The sequence below is a fragment of the Carcharodon carcharias genome, chromosome 34 (genome assembly GCF_017639515.1).
Source record: "Carcharodon carcharias isolate sCarCar2 chromosome 34, sCarCar2.pri, whole genome shotgun sequence".
Taxonomy (NCBI): Eukaryota; Metazoa; Chordata; class Chondrichthyes; order Lamniformes; family Lamnidae; genus Carcharodon; species Carcharodon carcharias.
Window position 1 is genome coordinate 2501993 of NC_054500.1, and position 24410 is coordinate 2526402.

Genomic DNA, 24410 nt, shown 5'->3' on the forward strand with positions numbered 1-24410 from the left:
GGCTCATGACGGCCTAAGTGACCTCCTGCTGTTTCTGTGTAATAGGTGCAAGGGGGTGAATGGGCCTCTTTCCGTTCCTGTGTAACCAGCTCGGGGGGCTGAATGACGCCCTCTACTCCATTTTTAACAGGGCTGAGTAGCCTTAATGGGCCTCCTTCCATTCCTAAATAACTGGTACAAAAAGGAGCTTTACTTCGGCGACGGGACAAAGTTAACAATTTGGGGTAAGACGACCCTGTTCCTCCTGTTGACCAAATTGTACGTCAATATGCGGTTAAAAATCGCCAGGGCTTATGCTTGGATATGAGAGATATAAAGCTAGGAGCTGCTTACATAGGCTGAACTTTCATTCCTTTCAATACACAACATTGATGTTTGATAAAATCGAGGCGGTTAAATAAATTAAACAAGAATGCCCTCTTCCTGCTCCTAGACGAGAAGATCCAGGGGATGAATGGCCATCAGTTGTAACAGTGTAAGAAGCCCTTGGGCGCTCAATAACGTTCTGCGACGTACCTAAGGTCTTACAAGCTCTCGAAACCTCAATCTCTAATCACGTAACGGGATGAAGAGGCGGGGCCTTGCACTGTGTGAGTTCGCTTTTTGTATGGGTATAAATTACCGTGGGGACAGGGGGGACACAGTGATAAAATACAATTCAGTCTCTGTACAAAAACCTCAAGGCACACGCCTATCGGAAGATCAGCAGAAAGGCAGTGACAACATAGCGAAAACTTCAACATTTCATGGGGGTAATGGAGGGAGCATCGTCAAGGGCTTTGGCATTGCCCACCGAGGGCATTTTTACGTAAAATGAAAAGTTTTGTGTCATTTATGAAAAAAAACGGGTACTCTTCAACCTCTCATCTCTTCAATGCTCTGGCCGCTATTTATCTGTCAGCCAAGATAAAACAATGACCTGGTCATTTATCACACTGCTTTTGATGCGATTCCTTGGTGAAATTCGACTCCTGCGTTACCTATAGTAATCACTCCATAAAAACTATTTCATTGGGCGTCCTGGTGCCTTTATAGTAGCTGCACTAATGTCTAAGAGACGATGTTTGAATGGTGTTGATGTAAACCGGCCTGCTGATGTGCTGGGACAGCGGCCTACTTCGGGAGAGGCACCAAACTAACGGTACTAGGTAAGAAAATAAACTTATTTTTTTCTCCAAGTACATGCACAACGATGTGTATTCCAGGCGTCCTGCCAGTCTGGACCACTTAAAAATTCAGGCGCATGTTAGATCACCAGCGAGAAACGTGCCTATTGTGAATGCATCTGTTTGCGCTTTGGTTCAACAGTTAATCCCTGGGACGCAGCTAATATTCCTGTTTATTCGCCAGCAATAATAAGTCGTTCTATGTAAAGCCAGAATACTTAGAGATCGCTGCACCAATTGGTTTAATATGAGTGCTGAATCGACCATACAATGAATATAAATATCACTCGTGACTAATCAATAATTCCACTCTTATTTGGTGGTATAGAACTTATAGATCAAAATATGATCCAGAGAGACCAGAATTCAACATTGCAGGTCGAGATTGAATCCATAGGATAGAAATGAAACATACAAGTAGGCATAACATTCACAGGTTAACATGGAATCATGTAGACTAGAATGGGCTCCATGCAACTGATAACGGATTCATGCAGATTGGATATATGCCAAATGAAAGCAATAGCCGTTTAAAGGCTTTTTGAGGGGATGAGGTGTCACCGTGCGGCAGATGTGAATTACTTTGGGCAAGGAACCAAACTAACAGTTCTGGGTGAGCCTGTGTCTCTTTTATTTCTAGTTTATCTGCCAGGCAGTGATGAATAAGATGTTTAATTTTATAAATCGTGCCCCATGAACCATGTGCACTTGCTGCGCGAATGTTTGTCTATTAACGGCGCAAGCTCTCTCACTTGGCAAGGGGCAACCCAGGGGCCTGTTCATGACTCAGGATTGAGCATCGTGCAGGGAATGAACTTTACTTCGGCGACGGGACAAAGTTAACAGTTTTGGGTAAGACGATCCTGTTCCTCCCATTGACCAAATTGAACGTCAAAATGCGGTTAAAAATCGCCAGGGCTTATGCTTGGATATGAGAGATATAAAGCTAGGGGCTGAACTTTCATTCCTTTCAATACACAACATTGATGTTTGACATAATCGAGGCGTTTAAATAAATTAAACAAGTTGGTTGCATGGGCTGAGGGGGACTGCTTCTCTGGCCGGGGGGGAGCCCAGAACAGTTTAAATTAGAGCCAGGCCATTCAAGTGTGATGTCGGAGAGTTCTTCATACAGCATCCAGTGACAATCAAAAAAACACTTCCTAAAAAGCTATTGAGAATACTGAGGGTTTGAAAACTTGGAAATCCTTATAGATAGATTGTAGGTAAGCAGAAGTACTGAGGGTTACTGAAACGAGACTGGATGAAGGGTTAAGATACATATCGGCCAATACCTATTTGAATGAGGAACAGGTTGGAAGGGCTGAAAAGCCGCCTAATGTACCCCTGTTCCTACGTCCCTTAATGGTCATTAATTTAATAGAAGATCCGATAAAATAGACCTAACATTCCTGGCTTGAGGTGGATTTTTGCTATAGCCCTGTACCATTGTGTTCTGCTAGTGAAGCTTACTTCGGAAGTGGGACAAAACTGGTCGTGTTCGGTAAGTGAATACATTTCTAATACTGAAGAAAGTTGTTGCAATTCATGAATTCATGCGGGGTGGGAGAGGGGGTGAAACTATAGGTAATATCGGTGAATTAATTTCAACACTTCAGCTTACTAAGGCAGAATCGCGACCATTGCATTCACTTCACTGTTGGAAATTAGTCTGAGAAAGAACAGAAGGTAGGATCTCTCAAATATGCAGAACAAACAACAATATAGATGCAGACAGAATGGTTTGGTCAATGAGGACAGAACAGTAAACAGAGGCCACATCTATCAAACTAAAAATGTCAGATTGAACTGTTATTTACGCACTTTTAGCCTACATATTATAAAGTAAGTAGCAGAGGCATTAGACACAGTTGAAATATTAACAAGGATGATTGTAGAACTGAGGGGTTATAATTATCAGGAGAAAATGAACGGGCTGGAGCTGAGGGGTGACCTGATAAAAATTAGAATGATGGAAGAGGTATCGACGGGACAGATGTATAGAAGAGCTTTCCACTTGTGGGGAGACCAGAAGTAAGGGATGGGGGCATCAATGTAAGATATCCCCTAATAAATCCAACTGGGAATTCCGGAGAAACGTTTTTCCCCAGAGAGTGGTGATAACTCGCTACTACAGGGTTGAGGCGAATAGCGTAGATGCGTTTAAAGGGGAAACTGTATAAAGGCATAGGCGAGAAAGGCATCGAACGTTATGGAAACTCAACGTTATTCCTCATATTCCCCATTGACCTGTAACAGTAATGAAATAATACCATTTAGAGGCCATGTGTTTTAAAGTTACCAATCAAAATCGATAGTGTTCTTGAGCTATGGTATCTGTGCACCCTGAGGCGTTCAAGGGTTGAATAAACTTTCCTCCTTACACAAAATGATACAGCGGTTAAAAGAGTCACATTTTGACAACAGGCTCCTTCAATGAGATTTGTAATATATTAAGTATCGGTGATTAAGGGATGGTAGAATTGTTGTGTTTAAGTTGATTGTCAATAGGGGTAGATAGCAATCAGCTATTTGCTCTGGTGTGGTGGGTGCTGAACAAGGGGGTAAAATCCTAAAAGTAGAGACAGACCGTTCGGGAGTGAAGTCAGGAAGCATTTTTTTCACAAAAAGTCGAGTGGAATTCTGTACATGGCTCCACCAGAAAGTTGTTATGACTAGAGGAATTGGGGAGGGTGTTCTCAATTGAAAATTTAAAATGTCTGATTCATTGATTTTTGTTATGCAAGATCATTAAAGATTATTGATCAACATGTTCCTAGATCCTATGTGCCTCTGTTGCCCGTTGTTACACATAATCCCCTAGGGACACAAATCGCAAATAGCTGAGGTGTTTTATAACAGGAATTAACCTTTGTGCTCTGCTAACATCTATTATTTCGGAGCTGGGACTAAAGTGACTGTTTCAGGTAAATTATATTTACATTAGTGTAAATTGATATATATGAATGCATCGTTTTATCAAATATCTACCTGTCTGTCTGCATGTCTGTCTATCTACCTACCTAGCTACCTGTCTGCCTGTCTGTCTGTCTGTCTGTCTATCTATCTATCTGTCTGTCTATCTATCTATCTACTTGCCTACTTGTCTGAACATCTGTACATCACCGCTGTGTTTTGGTACTGTTGCTTTGTATAGTGCAAACGGGTACAACCCTCTGAATTTTGGGGAAGGGTCTAAGTTAACGATTTTAGGTTAGTGTGATTCCTTTTTTTCCAATGAAGCAAGAATCGCGTGTTTGAATCAGAGTTGAATGCCTAATTGAGGAATATAGAGGAAATCTTGTACTAGTCAGGAGTGTACCTTAAAACGCTGACATACAGGGGCAGATATAGATAAACAGGAGGTATTGAGAATGCATTTAATTTTAATTGGAATGCATTTAATTCCAAGTCATTTCATGAGTTTGCATTAGCTTGTGGTAATCTCATGTGAACTAAATGTGTGGGGCAGTGCGTTTTGCCAGGAGGCTGGTGAGGATCGTTTTTGTGAAGTGACATGATGGTGTGTGAACAATAATAATCAACCCTTGCACTTTGGAGATGGCACTAAGTTAACTGTTGTAGGTAAGTGAGTTGTTGATCAAGATGTATCATTTTTTTTTCTCAATGAGCATTGAAACACTCGACTAATTTATTCTAATCAATTTAAAGCAAAGGGAGACAGTATGAAATTTGGAAAAAGACTAAACATTGTATTAAAGAAGTAGTAATTACAGTAACTACCTGGACATAACGAAAAAGATAGGCAGGGTTGAAGGGAGAGTGAGAGAGGAATTGGCAATCATATACATAGAACGAATGTAAGGACATAATGAATAAGAGCAGGAGAAAGCCATTCGGGCCTTCCAGCCTGCTCTGCCAGTCAGAAAGAATATGCCTGACCAGACCTTGACTCAATTCCACCTTACGCCGTGTTCCCCATAATCCTTGACTCCCCTATAGTTCAAAATCTGTGTAACTCGGCCTTGAATGTATGCAATGGCGCTGCTTCCCAAGCTCTCTGAGTTAGAGAATTACAAAGATTTGTGACTCTGCAAGAAAATAAATTCCTCCTCATGTTCGTTTCAAATGGATAACTGCTCATTCTGAAATTAATCCCCCAGAGTTTTAGATTCCGCACGAGGAGAAACATCCTCTCCCCTGTCAGGCCCTATTCAAAACGGTCATGGTTTATTAAAATCTCCTCTCATCTTTCCAAACTCCAGATCCAGAGGGAATTTAGACAGCACTGTGGGAGGTTCGGAAATTAGAGAGATAAATCTGGGAGGGGGGGGTGGTGGTCAAAGACGACGAGAAAAGGTATAGCAAAGAAGAAGATAAAGTGCAGTAGGGAGGGATACAACGCACTATAATATGATCAAACCGTATTCATTAGCGAACATGTACAGAGTTGAAGAGGCACTAGTTTTCTTATAACCGTTTAAATTAGTATCAGGAAGCTATGATTATACATTTGGTATTGGTTCAAAACTCGTGGTTTTGGATGAGTTATATTGAGTTGACTTGGCACTTCTGATTAAAGTGATATCAGAGAGAAAAATTTCAAGAGGACTTATAAAATAGGATGATTGCGGGAAATTATCACATAAAATGGGATTCTAATTATTGGAATTTAGATGGTTAAGGGGCGATTTCGAGATATTTAGGGTAAATGATAGGGCAGATAGAGAGAAACTATTTCCATAGATTGGGTATTCGAGAACTCGGGGGTCCGATCGGGAGTGAAATTGGCAAACACTGCCACACGCAAAGGCTATCAAAACTAGAGAAGCTGGAACTGTTCTCCTTAGAACAGAATAAGAACAGGGATGTTTTGACTAAGGTCTGGGGAATAACGAAAGCTCTGGGTACAGAAAACAATAAGAACAACTTCCATTGGCAGGAGGATCTGTAACTAAAGGAGTCATGTTTTAGGTCACTGGAAATATATCGCGGTTCCTTTACCGTCGCCAGTTAAAAATCCTGGAGCTCCTCCCCTAACAGAATTGTCGGTGCATCTAAACCAGATGGAATGCAACGGTTCAAGAAGGCAGCTCACCACCAACAAGGGCAACTAGGGATGGGCAGCAATTGTTGGCCTAGCCAGCGAAGCCCACAACTTGTGAAAGAATGGAAAAAGAGGGAATTGGCTAAATGCTTGAAGGGAAACTATTTCCTCTAGCGAGCAGGTCAGTTTCCTACGGTTATATATTTAAGAGCAATGGGAAATTGAACATTAGGAGATCCTTTTGAACTCAGAGTTGCAAGAATTTTGGGGAGCTTTATCTGAACAGATGAAAACGGACTTTATGAATAGGTTCGAGTGCGATTTGTACGAACTTAGAAATATAGGAACACGAGATGTGGATTAAACCCCTCCAGCCTGTTCCGCCATTCAGTAGGATCATGGATGATTTCTGCCCTAAGACCCAATGCCAGCCTTTGCTCCACAATCCTGAATAACTTCTGTTGACAAAAACAATATCAACCTCAGACTGAAGGTTGCCGACTAATAATGCATGAATTGCCTTTTGCGGAAGGGAGATCCGAACTTATTCCATCCTTTGCTTGTACAAGTATTTCCAATTTCACTCCTGAAATGTCCGTCTCTCTTTGTTAGATAGTGTCCCCGAGTAACAGGGTACCCAATTTGGCAAATAGTTTCTCCCCATCTACCCCATCAGTTCCTCTCAGTATCTTGAAATAAACCCCTCAACCTTCTAAGTTCCAATGAATAAAACCCTACTTCCTTCAAACTTTCCTGGTAATACATCCATTGAATCCCAGATGTGATCTGGTAAATCAGCTGCACTCCTTCGAAGGCCAATAAACAATGATGACTGAAAGGCAGAGTGAACTGAAGTGAAATCAGGTACAGAAACAGACATAAAGCAAAGGAAAAAACTAATGTGCTGAGGGAGAGAGAGGGAGCGAAGGAGAGAGACAGAGAGAGAGACAGAGAGGGGGAAAGAGGGAGAGAGGGAGAGAACAGAGTGAAACGAAAATCAATGAAAAAAGTAAACATTTAAAAAGTCATCTTATTAACACCACTAAGAACAATTTACCACCTGCAGTAATGAAACATAATACTTAATAATTGTTAAATTGCCGGGCCAGCGGGGTTGATTTTCATTGTGTTAAGAATTGTCAGGTCGTTAAAACGGTAAACAGTTTGTTCATTATAGACTTACCTTTATGTTCGGTGTGTCATCAGTGTTGTTTTAAACCATTGAATAGTCTAATGCAATGGCCTAATACTCTCCAATATTCCAATCATCAATGAGAATATCATAAATCGATATGTACTTTGGAAAGTATACAGATAATAGCACTTCAAGCCTAATAAGCGGGAAAATGCATTGGGATGTCTAATGTAGGATATAAGAATGGGATGTCCTTCTTGACTTAGCTGAATTCCTAACCAGTGGAAAAATTCATACGAAGAGGACATGTTTAAATTAGTGTTAGGCCATTTAGAAGCGAAATCAGGAAACACTTTTTCACAGAAATGTAGGGAGAAATCACTCCATCCCACCCTACCGCCCCGCAAAAAGACAGTGGGTGCTCAGGGTCAAGTGTAATTTCAAGTTTAAGACGGATAGATTTATGATGGGCGAGAGTATCAAGGAATATGAAGAATAGTAGCGAAGGCTAGAGCTCCTGAGTAACCTCTTGATTGGTTCAATAGGCTGATTGAGTTAAAGGTTTTGTAAAGGTGTGCAGCATAGGGCTGCTCAAACGAAAAGAAATTATATTTTGCTCAAGGGACCAAAGTTAGAGCTTTGGGTGGGTAAATGTGAAATACATTGTTGCTTTAAAACACTTGATACACTATTGCTATGTTCTTCAAAACGCCGTTTCTTTCCCATGTCCCACTTATCAATGAAAATATCATGAATCTCATTACGCCTTGCAAGATTTATAAAACATTCATGTGGCATCAGACCAACAAAGAAATGCACTGCAAAGTGTAACAATATATGTTATGGTAGACATGTCATCTTGTTTTGAAATTTGGAGACCTGTATGAGATTTTTTCTCGGGAGAATTATTGGTTAAAGTAGGATCCAGAATAGAGGAGGCTATAAGGACTGAACCTAATTGCCTACTCTTAATCCACACTTTATGATCTTCTGACAAAAGCCAGGCGAATAAGCCTCAGTTTTTAGCCTTCTTTTGAGCACTCCCATTCTTGAACAATGTTGTGCAGTTTGATAATATTAAGATCCTGATAGTGAGATGTCCTGAAGTGAATATCCATTGTTTGTAATTGCAGAAAATTGCAAGGCCTAGTTGTTCTTGTTAGAAAATAAATTGACCGATGCGCTGTTAGATTATAGAACCTTACACCCCCCAAAAGGACTTTCGGCCCATCTTATTGTATCCGGCTCTTTGAAAGAGTTATCAATTTCGGCGAACTCATCCAGTCCTTTCCAAATAGCTGCGTAATTTGCTCCTCATTGAGTATCATCCAATCCTCTGTTGAAATTTAGCATTTACCCTGTTTCCAGCACCTTTTCAGGTTGAGCATTCCATGTCATAGCAACTGGCTGCTTAAAGAAATAACTCCTCATCAAAACTTCCGCTCTTTTATCAATCGCCTCCATTTTTTGTTCTCTGGTTACAAAACTTCTGGCTGGTGGAAATATCTTCTCCATAATCTACTCCAACAAAATCCTCCCTGGCTTTGAACGAGTCCACTAATTGTCCCCTTAACCTTCTCTCGGACAAGAACCTTATCTTCTCCAGTCCCTTTACATAACTGAGCTCCCTCATCCACCATGTCATTAAATCTCATTTGCGAACTTTCCAAGGACATGCTATCTTTCCTAAAATGTGGTGTTTAGAAATTGGTGCGCGACTCCAGCTGGGGCCTAACTTAAGACCTAATAGTTTTACCACTGACCTGCAGCATTGTGCTAATCTCAGAGCTCGATGTATTCTTTTGGTCCTGGGACTAAGCTGTCAGTTCTAGATAGGTAAACAACAATGTATCGTAGCACTTAACCTTTAATTTTCTACAAGTGTTCATTCCTTGTTTCGTAATTGGTTGAAAGCTCACAAATGGAAACAAAGGCTGGGTAACTTGGAGTAAATTTGAATTGCAAGATGAAGAATGTACAATGACAATGTTATTAATTAGGCAGGTTACAAGAGTTCTCAACATGCACCTTTTCGACTCCAGCTTTCAACATCTTAAACACCTCTATCAAGTCCTACTCAGCCAAGATAAGTAGAAATATACATGGAGACCAGAACTGGGACCAATTTTTGATGTTCATATATCTGAGTTAACTTATATTTGATACATTGTGCACAGTTCTAGAGTCCATATATCTGTGCTGCGAGTCTAGCCAAGTCACTATGTGTGTTTACCATAATTTCCGTGCTTTCAATTGCCCTACCTTTGGAATTGATTAGGCTAGGGAAAGCCAGATGAATCTAGGCATTGCTGTTAGTCAAATCAAAATTGTACAGGGGAGCCAGGTAAAAACATATCCTGCAATGATATGGCCCCAGCAATTTTGATATTACTAGTTAACACAGTACTCTTGATCAAACTTGCCTCTCTACCTCGGCGTTAGCAAAACACTGTACTTGGGTATTATTTTTATAGTTTCAAGGGATAGGGGTATCGTGGTCATGGCCAGCACTTGTTGCCTATCCCTCATTTCTGTTGAACTGAGTGGCTTGATAGACAGATTCCTTCAATAAAGGATAGTAGTGAACCAGATGGGTTTTTACAACAATCGATGATAGCTTCATAGTCACCATTGCTGAGATTAGCTTTATACTCCGGGTTTATTAATTGAATTTAAATTCCACCAGCTCTAATGGGGAAGATTTGAATCCATGCCCCCAAAACATTAGCCTGGGCCACTTAATTACTAGTTGTGCGACACTTCCAGTAGGTCATCACCTCCGAATTACGCATGTAAAACTGAATAATTTCCTCTTCCAATTGTCAGTCACACGGCATTTAGTTTCATTAATTTGACAAAAGATAGGCAATGTTCAACAAGCACTCATTATTTTAAATAAAATAAACTCAGCAATGAAGGGCTGCTGTCGAGCTGACAATAGATGCAAACCCTTGTCAACAATTTTCAAAAAGAGCTGGAATCCCGGCTTGTCTGCTCTCATCAAACATAAGAAGCTACAGAAGACCAGGAGGTGACAATTCACCCCTTGGCCCTGTTCTGTCATTCAGTTAGATCAGAGCTGATCTGAATTTTAGCTCCATCTAGCCATGTTTGTTTCTGTTACCATCCATGCTCTTACCCAACAAAAGTATTGCATGTAATAACCAAAGATTAGTCAAGGATTTAAAAGATAAGATATCGGAGAGAAAACGCCTCTTGTCTCTCTTCATGAAAATAATTACATTGAGTAGTCAAGGATTTGTTTTTAAACCTCTGATGAACCAGAATTCAAAGCCTTGATTTCAAGCCAGAGATCAGTAGCAAGAACCAAATAGCTTAACAATTCAACATCTATATCTCCTTTTGTCTATGACATCCTTTGGCTATTTCTACCAATCGCTGGCCCTCTATCCAGCTCTACTTGCCACACCCGCCTTTAACCAGCTTATATTTAATCTCTCTTCTATTTTTCCTTAGTTCTGTTGAAGAGTCATACGGACTCGAAACGTTAATGTGTTCCTCTCCACTGATGCTGTCAGACCTGCTGAGTTTTTCCACGTATTTTTGTTTTTGTTTTGGATTTCCAGCATCTTCAGCTTTTTTGCTTTTATTCTTTTAGCTTAACAATTTCGCTCTATATGCTAAATTAATAAAGAGTTTGAGTTAATTTCTAGGAATATGGAAATCACTGGCATTCATTTCCCATCCCCTTTTTGCCCCGAGGAGGTGCTACTGGGCATGCTCTTTGAAACACTGGTAGCTGGTTTAGACACAAGTGAAGGGCTTCTTCAGAGAATAGTTAAGAGTCAAGCACTTTGGTTTGAACTGGACTCACAAATAAGTGCCGACTGAGTAAGGATGTCAGGTTTCCCTGCCTAAAGCAGATTAATAAACCAACTGGGTTTTTAATGACAACCCAACAGCTTCAGCACAGAAGGATTTCATTCAGCCCATAATATCTCTGTCAGTTCACTGAAAGAGTTTATCCAATTAGTGTTATCGGCAAGATTTCAGCATGATTTAGCAACATTTTCATTTGTCAAAATAGATGCAATCGGTTTGAAAGTTATTGTCGAACCTACTTCTGCTGATGGCCCTGATGAAACATTTCTGGTCATACCTATTCACTCATAAAAATAAAATTCACCCCCTCACCCCTGTATTTTGGTAATGATAGCGCCTCCTGTGGTGATCAACTCATCTGCCTGTAGAAGCAGCTCATACATTTTACTCGATGAAAATCCTTCACATTCTATTAAAACTCCCCTTAACCTTCTCTGATCTGAAGAGAACAACCCCAGCTTCTCCAGTCTGCCCACATTGACTGAAGCCCCTAATCCTTGGTACTATCCTGGTAGATTTGCTCTGAACCCTCTCAAATGCCTTGACATCCTTTACCAAGAGTGCAGCCCAGATGTGGAAATAATTCCTAGCTAAGTTATTTCCAGTTAGATGATTTAAACACCAGAAACGTCATTCCAGTAGTTACTTCCACCAGATATAAACATGCATGACGTGAAAGCAATGACTCGATTCATACTTGTAATGCAGCGGCTGTTAACTGTGTTGCAATAACGCAAATTATTTTTATTGAGATGAAGCTAAGGTTTCAGTGCCAGCGGGTAATTAGAAAGTCACACCGGTTATTTGCTGCTTTCTGAAACTTCCATTTCTGGTGCTAAGTGATTAGCCAACTATAGAGTTTTAGGAATGCTTTAATAAGTTACAGCTGTCAATAGGTGTGGCCAGATAATGATTTTGCACTTTAGGTTTGTACCTTATCAGAGACAGGATATTCTGAATTTCCAAGGTTTCTGCACTCATCCAATTCCGGCCCATTCGTCAGTTCCCCGTTCCATTCTCTCTACCATTAGCTGTTTTTTTCTTCAGCTGCCTAGGCCCTAAACTCTGAAATTCTCTCCTTGAATCTTTCTCTCTCCCTCTGCTCTCTCATTTCTGTCATCCATTAAGTAGAGTCTCATAAGCCACATGATTTATCATATTTTGGCCATATGCAGCTGATATGGCTCGACTTCAATTATTCGCCTGAAGATCCTCTTCTACTGAGCAACTTTGAAGGTTTTTTACAGCAACAGTGGCGCTATATAAATTAAGCGCTCGTTGGGCTTCGGCTGGAATATTGTATCTAATTCCTGGCCACCAAGCATTAAGAAGGATATCACGGCATTATAGAGGCTGCAGAGGGGGTTCAGAAGATTGGTACCAGGGCTGAGAGCCTTTGGCTATGTGGTGAGGCGGGAGAAGCTACATTTATCTTCCTTACGACAGCGAAGCTGAAGGGGGCATTGATGATGTTGTTCCCTTTATAATGGTATTATACGGTTTTACAGGCAATTAATTAAAAAAATCAGACAATATAAACGAAAAATAATTAAGGACGCACTACAGAGTGGCATGAAAGGTGTTCCTAGTGATACAATTGTTGCTGTTTGGACCAAAATTAAACTGGGGTTCAGGCTTTTTTTAATTTGAAAATGTTTCGACAACAATACTTCATGGCGCTCAAGGTACTTTCTTCTATTTCGGCTCTGGTACCAAACTAAATCCTTTAAGTAAAGATGCAATGTCTGTCATCAGCAGCTCAAGTGGTTAAGAAAGAGATTGCTGCTCAAAATGTCCAGTGCGCAACACTCTTGCCACCAAGTCAAGGAGTTATGGATTCACGTCCAGCTCGAGGCTTGACTCCATAACCCAGGCTCGGATTTTCAGCACTGCCGAATGGTCAGCACTGAACGTGTGCTGCGCTGCTGGAGGACAATGCTGACCAAGTACTGCACTGCCAGGAGGTTAGTACTGAGGCAGTACCATAATGTTGATTGTGCAATACTTCGGATGCGACATTATGCCAGTTAGACTCTATCAGCCCTTTCGGGTGGGCGGAATGTATCCCAGACCTAAGTGAAGTGGCTTGACCTACCGCCTTGACACCCTTCTCAATGCATGGTGGCCAAGGATTGTGTTTAATACTCCAGCCGAAGCCTAACCAGTACTTAATTTATATAACGCCACTGTTGCTGTAAAAAACCTTCGAAGGTGCTCAGTAGAAGAGCAACTCAGGCAAATACTTGAAGTGGAGCAACATAATGTGCAAATGGCCAAAATTTGAAAAGGTTATGTGGCTTATGAGATGCTTCTTAACGGAGGACAAAAATGAGAGAGCAGAGGGAGCAGAGCAGAATTCCTCCGCTGTGTCCTTGGGCCAATATTTATCACTCAACCAACATCAGTAATACAATGATGTGGTAATTTATCCAATTGCTGTTGTGGGACCTTAACTTTACATAATTAGGATGTAGGGCGTTATAACATTCTAACATTGAATACTGCTCAAAACAATGCATCCTTTGCCCCTAAATTTGGTTGCATGTCGTGAAAGGAGCTCGCAAGTTCTCAATTTAAGCTATACAGTCCTCCCAAACCCAGTCTCATATCCTAAAGGAGTGAATGCATTTGCACAGCATGGATGTTAAATGCCTCCCAGATGAATGGTTGCCATACCTGGGCCGGATATCTTTCACTGTAGCTTTATTTTACGAACGTCAAGCCAACTTCATGTTATTTGGGAGAACGGGATTATATTAACAGCTGTGGGTAAATCGCGGTGAATCAGTTGAAAGCGCCTTGAATACGAGGAACGGGAGAAGATTCCCGTCTGCTTGTTACAGGTGTACAAATATTAATTACATAGAATTCACAGCCTATAAATAGGCCATTCGGCCCAACCATGCACCACCCGAGCTTCCTCCCATCCCTCCTCATCTAATCCGAAATCATGTCTTCCTATTTCTTTCGCAATTATATCTTGATCCAGCTTCCCATATAAATACATCCATACTATTAGCTTCAAGCACTCTCGTAGCGAATTCTACATTCTCACCACCCCCTGAGTAAAAACGTTTTTCCTGAAATCTCTAATGGAATTATTGTGATTAAAAGACCATTCAATTGCATGCTAAGTTTGTAAACGACATACTCCAATTACAAACAAGAATCTTAAACTCAGACAAAGCCAGTTACATAGGTATCGGGGCTTGGTTCCTCGCAATAAATTAAGATCGGATTAGATTAAAAGAAGAGGCTTGCAATGTTGCAAAAAAACAGTAGCAATTCAGAGGATTAGGAATATTTCAGAAAGCAGCACAGAGCCATCAGGATTTTGATAATAAGTGAAGAACATACAATATGAGTGTAAACAAGTCAGGAATATAAAGAATATAACGAATGTAAGAGCTTTTATAAGTACATAAAGTGGAATAGGATGGGTAAAGTAAATGTTGTCCCTTTAGGAACAAAGGAGAAATTATCATGGGGAATGAGGAAATAGAGATATTGAACAAATATGTTGTGTCTTTCTCCACAGTAGAAGAAACACATTTCATACAGGAAATGGATGACAGCTTAGGTGCTAAAGGGAGTGAGGAAATTATGGAAATTAATATAATCAAAGGAAAAATATTGTCGAAACTGGAGGGAGTATAATCCGACAAATCTCTGGGATTTGATGACCTACATCCTAAGTTTCTGAAAGAGATAGATGCAGAGATAGCGGATGTGCTAGCTATGATTTTCCAAAACTTTGCAGATTCAGAACGGTCCCATTAGGTTTGCAGTTGCCAAATGTTGCACCACGTTTCAAGAACGGAGAGAGAGAGAGAGAAAACGTTGAACTACAGGCCAATTATCCTAGCAGCAGCTGTAGGAAAACTGCTGGAATCTATTATACAGAAGTCTTAACAATAAGCCCAGAAAAGAAGAGTATGATTAGAAGATGCCAAAATGATTTTACTAAAGAAACTTCTGTTTGTGAAATGGAAGCTCAGTATAGTTTCTGCCACTCAGCTCCTAGCAGCATTACAGCCTTGGTTCAAACATGGATAAAAGAGCTGAACCCCAGACGTGAGGTGAAAGTGACTGCCCTTAACATCAAGGCAGCATGTCGCCAAGTATGACATCAAAGAGCCCGAGCAAGGGGTTGCGCATTGAATCCAGCTAATGTAAATTGTGCTTATATTCTCTGGAGCTTAGAAGAATGAGAGGCGACCTCATTGAAACCTCCACTGGTTGGGGTCATTCCTAACAAAAAAAGGAAGGCGGTTTTGGTCGCTGGAGGTCAATCATCTCAGTTCCAGTACATCGCTACAGGAGTTCCTCAAGGGGATGTCCTCTGTCTAACCATCTCCAAACTCTTCACAAATGACCTTCTTTCGATCAAACGGTCGGTAATGGGATGTTCGCTGATGATTGCACAATGTTCAGCACCATTCACGACTCCTCAGATACTGAAGCAGTCGTGTACAAATGCAGCAAGACCTGGACATTGTCCAGGCTTGGGCTGACAAGTGGCAAGGAACTTTCACGCCACCCACGTGCTAGTTAATGATCATCTTCAACAAGAGAGAATATAACCATCGCCCCTTGATATTAAATGGCAGTACCATCGCTGGATCCCCCACTACCAACATAATGGGTATTGCCATTGATCAGAAACTGAACTGGACTAGCCGTATAAACACTATGGCTACAAGAGCAGGTCAGAGGCTCGGAATACTGTTGCGAGTAACTCACCTCCTGAATCTCTAAGGCCTGTCCACCATCTACAAGGCACAAGTCATGAGTGTGATGGAATACACCCGACTTGCCTGGATGAGTGCCGCTCCCACTACACACAAGAAGGATGACACCATCCAGGCCATATCAGCCTGCTTGATTGGCATCCCTTCCACAAACAGTCCCTCCACCTCCAAGGCACAGTGACACAATGTGTACCATCCACAAGATGCACTGCAGAAAGTCACCAAAATTCTCCTTAGACAGCACCTTCTAAACCACAAACACTGCCATCGAGAAGGGCAAGGACAACAGGCAGATGACACCATCACCACTGGAATCTCCATTCCAAGTGACTCAGCGTCCTGACTTGTAAATATATCCCCGTTCCTTCACTGTCACTGGGTCAAAGACCTGGAACACAGTCCCTAACAACACTGTGACTATATCAACGTCACGTGGACCACAGCGGTTCAAGAAGGCTGCTCCCCACCACCTTCTCAAAGGCAACTTGAGATGGACGATAAATGCTGGGTCACATCCCTTAAACAAATCAAAAAAACATACATTTTTTTGAGGATGTAGCTAGCAGGGTAGATAAAGTGGAATCAGTAGATGTCTTATACCCAGATATTCAATAGGCATTCAAAAAAGTTGACCACACAAGGTTAATAGGGAAGATAAAGGCTCGTGCAATTTGGGGTAGTCTTTTAGCATGAGTAGAGGATTAGCTTCCGGATAGAAAACAGAAATTGGGCATAAATGGGAATTTTTTTCAAGTTGGCAGGCAGTGAATTGCAGAGTGCGACAAGAATCAGTGCTCAAGCCTCAGCTATTTGCCATCTACATTAGTGACTTCGATGAAGGGACAGCGAGAAATATATCACAGTTTGCTTATGATACAAATTTAAGTAGGATGTTAAGCTGTGAGGAGTACAGAGAAAGGCTGCAAAGTGATATAGGCAGGTTAAGTCAATGGGTAACGAGATGACAGACACAGTATAATACAGGGAAGTTTGAAGTTATTCACTTTGGCCCTAAGAATAGAGCAGCAGAATATCTTTTATAACGTATGAAACTTGTAAGTCTTGATATTGCAAGGGAACCAGCCAAAGGAACTCAAAAATCTTTGGAAATTTCTACCCAAGTGGCTTGTGCTCCATCGCTGAATGCATTCAAAGCTGGGATAAACAGATTATTGATCTTTCAGGGAATTAAGGGATATGGGGAGCAGCTAGCAAAATGGATTTGAATCCCAAGACCAGTTGTGATCGTATTGAATAGTGGAGCAGGCTCGATGGGCCGTATGGTCTACCCCTGCTCCTATTCCTGTGTTGTTGTGTTCTTTCCGACTATCTTACATTTATGCTTCATTCGTGTTACATATCGCCCTAGTCCACCACCCACCCATCCCCTACTCCTCCCCAACACACACACGCATACACGCACATATATACATACACACATACAAGAGTAGGAAAATATTTTCCATGCCTGTCCGTTCAAAGCTTTCAGCATCTTAAGCATTCTATTCATTCAGCACTCAGTCCACCATTTTCTAAAGAAAAGATCTCCAGCCTTTCATTCTAATTACTTCAACGAATCATTGGTTCAACATTCAGACCAAAAAATGCAACAAGATTGGGAATCATTTGCTGTATTGTTGATAGTAACGTTTCAATCGAATAAAATCCGTGTCTAATATTTAGGCAGCCTCGCAGGTAATCGATTGCAAACCCAGACACTTTAATATTGCAAAATTAAATATCTTAATTGAAAATGAAACTCACTGATTTAAGATGATTGTCAAAAAAAAACAGAGGAGAGATGAGGATTTTTTTTCTCAAAGTCCGAGTTGTTTAATCCGGTATGCATTGCCTGACATGGTGATCTAAGCAATTTTTACAAAGCAAATGGAGGGGACTTTGAAGAGATCAAGCTGAGACCAATTTACTCTCTCATGACAGAAGGGTGAGGCGGTGGAAGTGGGACTAACTTGTTACCTCTACCAAAGTGCCTGCACTCACGTGATGGGTTGAACGGCCTCTTTATTTACCATGGTAGTTTATGAGTGCAATGAATAGATTGTTGATCACATGTGGAGAGCTTGGCATGCTTAGAATTGGAAAGGACTCTACAGGGGCAGAGTAAATGATAGACCAGTCAATTGATGACAAGTTGGTCCATAATTCAGATCACACTTTCAGATTGACAGAAAAATATTTTATGCTTGATACAGAATTACATGTCACTTAGTGATCTAATTACCAACTCACATCATTTCTGGTCAAAAAGTAAAAAGCACTCACATCTTGCAAACTGATTCTGTGATTTATTGTAATGCGTGGCATCGTAGTTAGGAAGCAGGTTTCCTCTGAACTTAGCATTAAGTTAATTGTTCTAAGTCTGAAAAGTTATATTGTTTAAACTCCTTGGACTGTTTTCATCCTCATCCATGTTCTCTCCATTTAGTTTTGTTTAATTCCCACACAGGTAAGAATGACAAAATTAGCAATGCCAAAGTTTCTATCTTTGAACCCTCCCCTGAAGAAATTAAGAAGGGGAAAGCGACTGTGGTTTGCCTTGTAACTGATTTCTACCCCGACAACATCGAGATCGAGTGGTTCGTCGATGACATGGTGAAGAAGGCCAACGACCCAAGCATTCAGACCGACCTCAATTCCATCTCAAGTGAAGGGAACAAATCCTTCAGCATCAGCAGTCGCCTGAGGCTCGATGCCCAAGATTGGATCTGGGTTAAGACAATTAAGTGCGCAGTGAAGCATTATATTGGAGCATCGGATGTTCGTGAATCTAATTACACGCTACACATCAAAGCTGGTAGGTCATCAAAATGGCCCATGCCATTCCATTTTAGCTTCAGAGGAAGCAAGATCTTGCACTTATGTAGTGCCCGTGCCCTTCTTAATGAAAGAGTAACCACGTAGATGAATCTGTCAATCAATAAATGACTAAATAAATCATTAAAAAAACACATGGAACATGTAAATGTACTCGGAAACAATGTTAAAAACTATATTAACACGACTGTCATAATGTATCGGGCTGAGTGTGACTTACAAATGTGATCATCTGCAAATACACACTAATTTCATAAAACATCTGGTGCTAAATGGTTGCTTTTATTTTCATTTCTTTCAGTAACCTGCGGTGTAAGTAAAGGTAAGCCTCCATATCCTTTTATCTGCTTCTGGGCAATGCACTTTAGGAAGAATAGAGAGTCCTGAAGAGGGCGCAAAGGAGACTGACCAAAATGATTCCAGGGATGGGGTTTCAGCTGAAGGGTTAGTTTGGAAAAGCTGGGATTGCTCTCCTTGGAAGAAAGGAGGATTGAGGGAAGATTTGACGGCAGTGTACAAGATAATGATAGATTTGGATAATGTAGACAAAGGCACGCTGTCCCATTACCTGATGGCATAAGGACAAGGGGACACACATTTATGGTTTTGGGCAAGAGATGCAGCTGTAATGCGAGAAAGAGCATTTCTTTCATGCACAGAAAGGTAATGAACTGAAATGGCCTTGGTTGTGTTGGAAGCGAAGAATACCAATGACTTCGAAAGGAAATTGGATGGACAATTGAAAGAAAGAAAGTTGCAGGGCTACAGAAATAGAGCAGGGGAATGGGGTTAACTGAACAGCTCTACAGAGACGGCATAGGCTGGACGAGCCGAACAGCCTTCTTTTATGTCATAATAAGGCTATGACTTTAAATAGCCAGAGCGCATAAATTGCAATTCTGGAATTATTACCTTATCAGGTATTGTGTGCATAGTCACTTCAACATTTGGAAACACTTGCTTTCCATTAAAAACAAAACTACCTTTGCTGCTCAGTTTATTAGAAAACTCACTTCGGGAGAAAAATGCAGCTGGCCTTTTCAGATAGTGCGGGACCAATGAATTAGTATTGAGTTCTCCTGGATTCAACTCATAGGAATACACGTTCGCTGTGATGAGGGAAAGGAAAGGCCTGGCGGTGGATGGAGGGAGTTGAGTGGAAGTGCATCAATCTTAAAACTTAAATTTCCTTCTGTGAGATCAGCTTGAATGTAGTGCAGAAACAAGAAGTGGAGTTCCCCTCTTTGGAGAAAGGGAGTTTTATGTAGTGCATTTCAGAGCTGCATTACATTGCAAAACTCTTTGTAGCCAGTGAAGTACATTGAAAGTAAACTCGCTACTATAATGTAGGGATAGCAGAAACTAGTTTGCAAATAGCAACATAGCACAAAAAGCAATGAGATACGTGAGCAGATAATCTTTGTTTTGTGACATCGGTTAAGGAATAGGTTGAGGCCCAGGGCATACTGGAGAACACGATGGTGCTACCAGATTGTTTCATTTGCCTCAAAGGGCATCAGATCATCTGCTTAAGGCCTTATCTGAAAAATGGTTCGTCCAAACGTGCAGCGTTCCCGCTCGACTCACACTGGGACATTTGGTCTGTATTATGGGGCTCTGGATTGGGACTTGAGTGCATGATCTTCTGGCGCCAAAGGGAGAAATCTCCCCACGAGTTATGGCTTACACAAGCTGTGAACCCATACAATCCTGAGCTACTAATTCAGATATTGCTTCATCTTCGGGGGGTGAGGGTGGAAATGTTAGTATGATCCCCACAGGAGATAGCAGTGTTCATAATTGGACATGGCACATCATTGGAGTAGATTTACTGTACTGGGGTAAAACCTAGAGCAACTTATCGCATCAAAGGAGAACATTATCTTTTTACAACTCAACTCATAGGCTGGGATCCTGAAATGTTGATATGTTCCATTTTCTAACAATAGAATTCCTCACTTCTAGAGAACAGGAATTCCAAAGTGTACTTATATTTACTTCACAGAAGCAAAAATGCAAAGCATGGGAGCAGCAAAATTGACGTACCTGATCCTGATCTGCAAAAGCATCTTTTATGGAATATTCATCTCAATACTTGCTTGGAAAACTAAGGTAAGATTAAACTAACTAAATGTATTAAAATATGCATTCCAACAGTGAAGGTGGGTTTTTATGGTGCCCAAGCCAAGAAAAAAAAATGATTCTCCTTCATTTGTTGGGTCCCGATACCTTGATTGAATCCCATGCTATAGATTCTTTGCAGCAAAATTGCACTCCACGTTCATTCTAACTGTATCACATGATCTTACATGACGTTAATGGGAAACCCATCTATTCATTCATAGAATTACAATTAAATTATAGTAGAGAAATTAACCAGTCGGCCCTAATTGTGCCTGCCATTGTTTTAGCAATATATCAGCCCCACTCCACTTCATCTAACATTAGCACCATGACCTTCTGTTATTGCATATCCACCTTCCAGCATGACAGGCTCTGTGCTATTCGCCTCATAAACGCCAAATGGCGGCAAGTTCCCCATTCTATTTCTGGAATTAAAACCTTTTCCCGTTCAATTCATTATTGGATGTGTCAGTGAATATCTTATATTAGACAATCCTAGTGTTGGATTCTTATTCCAAAGTACTCGAATGAAAATAAACATTCCTTTTCACTCCTATTGCCCATCACACTAAGGGAAAAAAACACAATTGAATATATTTAGCACTATTGATATTTCTGATTTTCTTTTACAAATGAATGCAGTTTCCTCCTTTTTACAATGCTTCAGCTTCACGATTAAAAAAGCATGACCAGGATTGTATGACTCATCTCGACTATTACTGATTTTGTCAGGGCAATGATGTCAAGTCACTGAACAGCAAAAATAGAATATTTCCTTGAATGGTATCAGGGATGCAGGACGTCAGCTTTGAAAAGTGAATTGTGCTCCTTAGAGCAGGGAAGTGTAAGGGAACATTTCACAGAAGTGTTCAAAATCATCAACAGAGTCAGTGGTGTAAGTGAGGAGATACACGCAAAACACTGTTGATGCTGGAAATCTTAAATAAAGCAGGAAATGTTGGAAAAAGTCAGGGAGCACCTCTGAAGAGAGACAGACAGTTAATCTTTCGATTCCAAAATGACTTTTCTTTGGAATGGAAGAGAGGTAGAGGTGTGATCGTTTTTAAGCTGTTGAAAAGGGGGAGGGTCAGCTGGAGAAAGTGGGACGGTCAGAAGACCAGAATGCGGGGGAGATAAAATAACAGATATGTCATGGAACAAAGGCAAAAATGGTGGTAATAGTATAGTAAAGGAAGAAAACATTGGTCCAGTATAGGTGTTAATGGAAAACTAAAGGTCAGAGCTACCTGAAAACAAATGATGAGAACCAAGGTACCGGATTGCATTCGGGGAGAATACACATTGGAGGACAGGATTCACAGTCTGAAGTTGTTGAAATCAATGTTGATTCCGGAAGTCTGTAAATTGTCTAATCAGAAGATGGGGTGCTGTTCCTCAAGCTTACTTTGGGCTTTACTAGAACATTGCAACAGGCCGACGACAGGAATATGAGCTGAGAGCAAAATGGTGAATTTAAATGGCAAGAGATGGGGAGGTCAGCGTCATGCTCGAGAATTGAGCTAATGTGTTCCACAAAGTGGTCGTCCAGTCGGCAATTTGTCCCCCTAGTGCCGAGAAGAACGCACTCGATTAAAAGAAATTCAAGTAAATCACTGCTTCACCTGAAAGGAGTGTTTGGAGCCTTGGACAGTGAGGAGGGAGGAGGTAATAGGCCAGGTGTTTGCATGGAAAGGTGCCTTGGGAAAGGGATGAGGTACAGGCTGTGATAGAAGAGTGGACCAGAGGGAACAGTCCTTCAGAATGCTTACAGGAAAGGGGAAGGTAAGATATTCTTAGTGGTGGCATGCGTCTGGAGTTGGTGAAGGTAATACATTGAATCCGGAGGCTGACCAGATGGAAAGAGAGGTTCTGGGTGGGGTGGGGAAGGGTGACGGCAGGAGTGCAGAAATGGCTTGGACACGATTGACGGCCTTGTGTAAGTAATGGGACATTGATTCCAGTAGTAGTTGGATCGGTAAGCAGAGTGCAGTGGTATAAAATAATTGATCAAAGAGCCAAAGGAGGAGCTGAGGGAGTATTTTTATGCAGCGAGTTGCCATGATTTGGAATTCATAGCCAGAAAGGGCAATAGAAATTTATTAAATAGTAACTTTCAAAATGACGCTGGATGTATAAGTGTTATGAACGGGATACGGGATATGGACAGCAGGGAACTGGGATTCATTGGATATCCCTTTCGAAATGCCAGTAGGTCAGCAGAAAGGCCTCCTTCTGTGCTGCATGATTCTGGTTTTAAAATGATGGCAAGGCCGAATGTATTTTTTTATTGTGCACTAGACATCTTACAGCAAAAGGTTTGACTGACCATCACAAGCCACAAGCGTTGAACGGATAATCGGTGGAAAACACGAGAGCAGGAGAAGAGAAAATATGAATACTGTGAATATCTAGGGGGTGAATTTTGCCTGATCAACTCCCGCCACACCGGTGTAAAGACAGGCGCACCGTTGCTGCGGGAAATTAATGGATGAAATGTACACTCTGTTATCGCTTTTCGGCTGGAATAAATCCGTTCATAATCTTGAGATTTTTTATGAATTCCTGGTGCCTGAACAGGTTAAGCTTTGAGGAATTCGCAACATTTTTTCTAGATTATGTGCATATTCATTGTTATTTTGTGTCCTTTGAAACTTTATGAAGAATTATAGGATCTCTGAGCACAAAAGGAAGCCATTTGGCCCATTGCGAAAATTCTTGCTGTTTGAAAAAAAGTCAGCCATTCGTTCCACTTAATTCCAAGGCGAACAATTACAGCTGCTCTAATCTCCCCATGAAACAAAATCCCTTTCGCCAGTCTAGTAAAGCTGTACATATTACTGAGTAGCAGAAAGCACGCTATAACTCAAATCCAGTTTGGTGCACATATCAACGTATTTCAATCTTGTATATTAATGCAAAACTCTTATTGTTAGTTTTAGAATTCACTTCAGATATTGTGGAAGGAGGCAGGGCTCGCACTTGTCCATTATTTGTCATGGGCTTCTCAGTGCTTCCTGTATTGACAAGTGACTTGTTTTTTTTTTACATTTCTTGCTACTTGTTCACTGTTTAAAAAATAAATAGAATATTTCTATAAAGAAACCAGTTTCTTCTCACCGTGATTTCAGCTTTCCAACCAAGCGCCAAGCTTTTTAAAAATCAAAAATATGTAGACATTTTACAGATGTTTTTTTGAGTATGGATATAAAGGGATATCAAGCAACGGTGGGGAATGAGGTTGTGAAGCAGATCAGCCACAGTCTAATTCAATGTCTGAGCAGGTGCTGAGGACTTAATCACATCATCATGTTCCTATGTAATATGCACCAGAGGGATTTACCTTCTCTTCCTGTTTTTATGGAACAGACTCAAGGATGTTGAAAAAACTCATCTTCCAGAGCAACAATTCTTGTGGGCTGTAGGGCCTCCTGCCAATTTTATCCAATAGGCTTGGTCGGCTGCGTAGATTCCCAATTCTATTACAGGTTTGAGTCGGCATCTCATTTTCCATTTCGTGGGGCAGTTATGAGTCAACTGCATGCTTTTGG

At 41.0% G+C, this 24410-nt stretch overlaps 1 protein-coding gene across 1 annotated transcript; it reads left to right on the forward strand.

Annotated features, from left to right (window-relative positions):
* Positions 1-145: 145 nt before the first annotated feature.
* LOC121272513 (immunoglobulin kappa light chain-like) lies at positions 146-23960 on the forward strand. The gene is made up of 6 exons (XM_041179127.1): positions 146-258; positions 2606-2670; positions 18371-18718; positions 19040-19060; positions 20704-20850; positions 23161-23960. Exons 1-5 carry the CDS (start codon positions 146-148, stop codon positions 20847-20849), a joined length of 693 nt encoding a protein of 230 aa, XP_041035061.1. The 3' UTR covers position 20850; positions 23161-23960.
* The last annotated feature ends 450 nt before the right edge of the window (positions 23961-24410 follow it).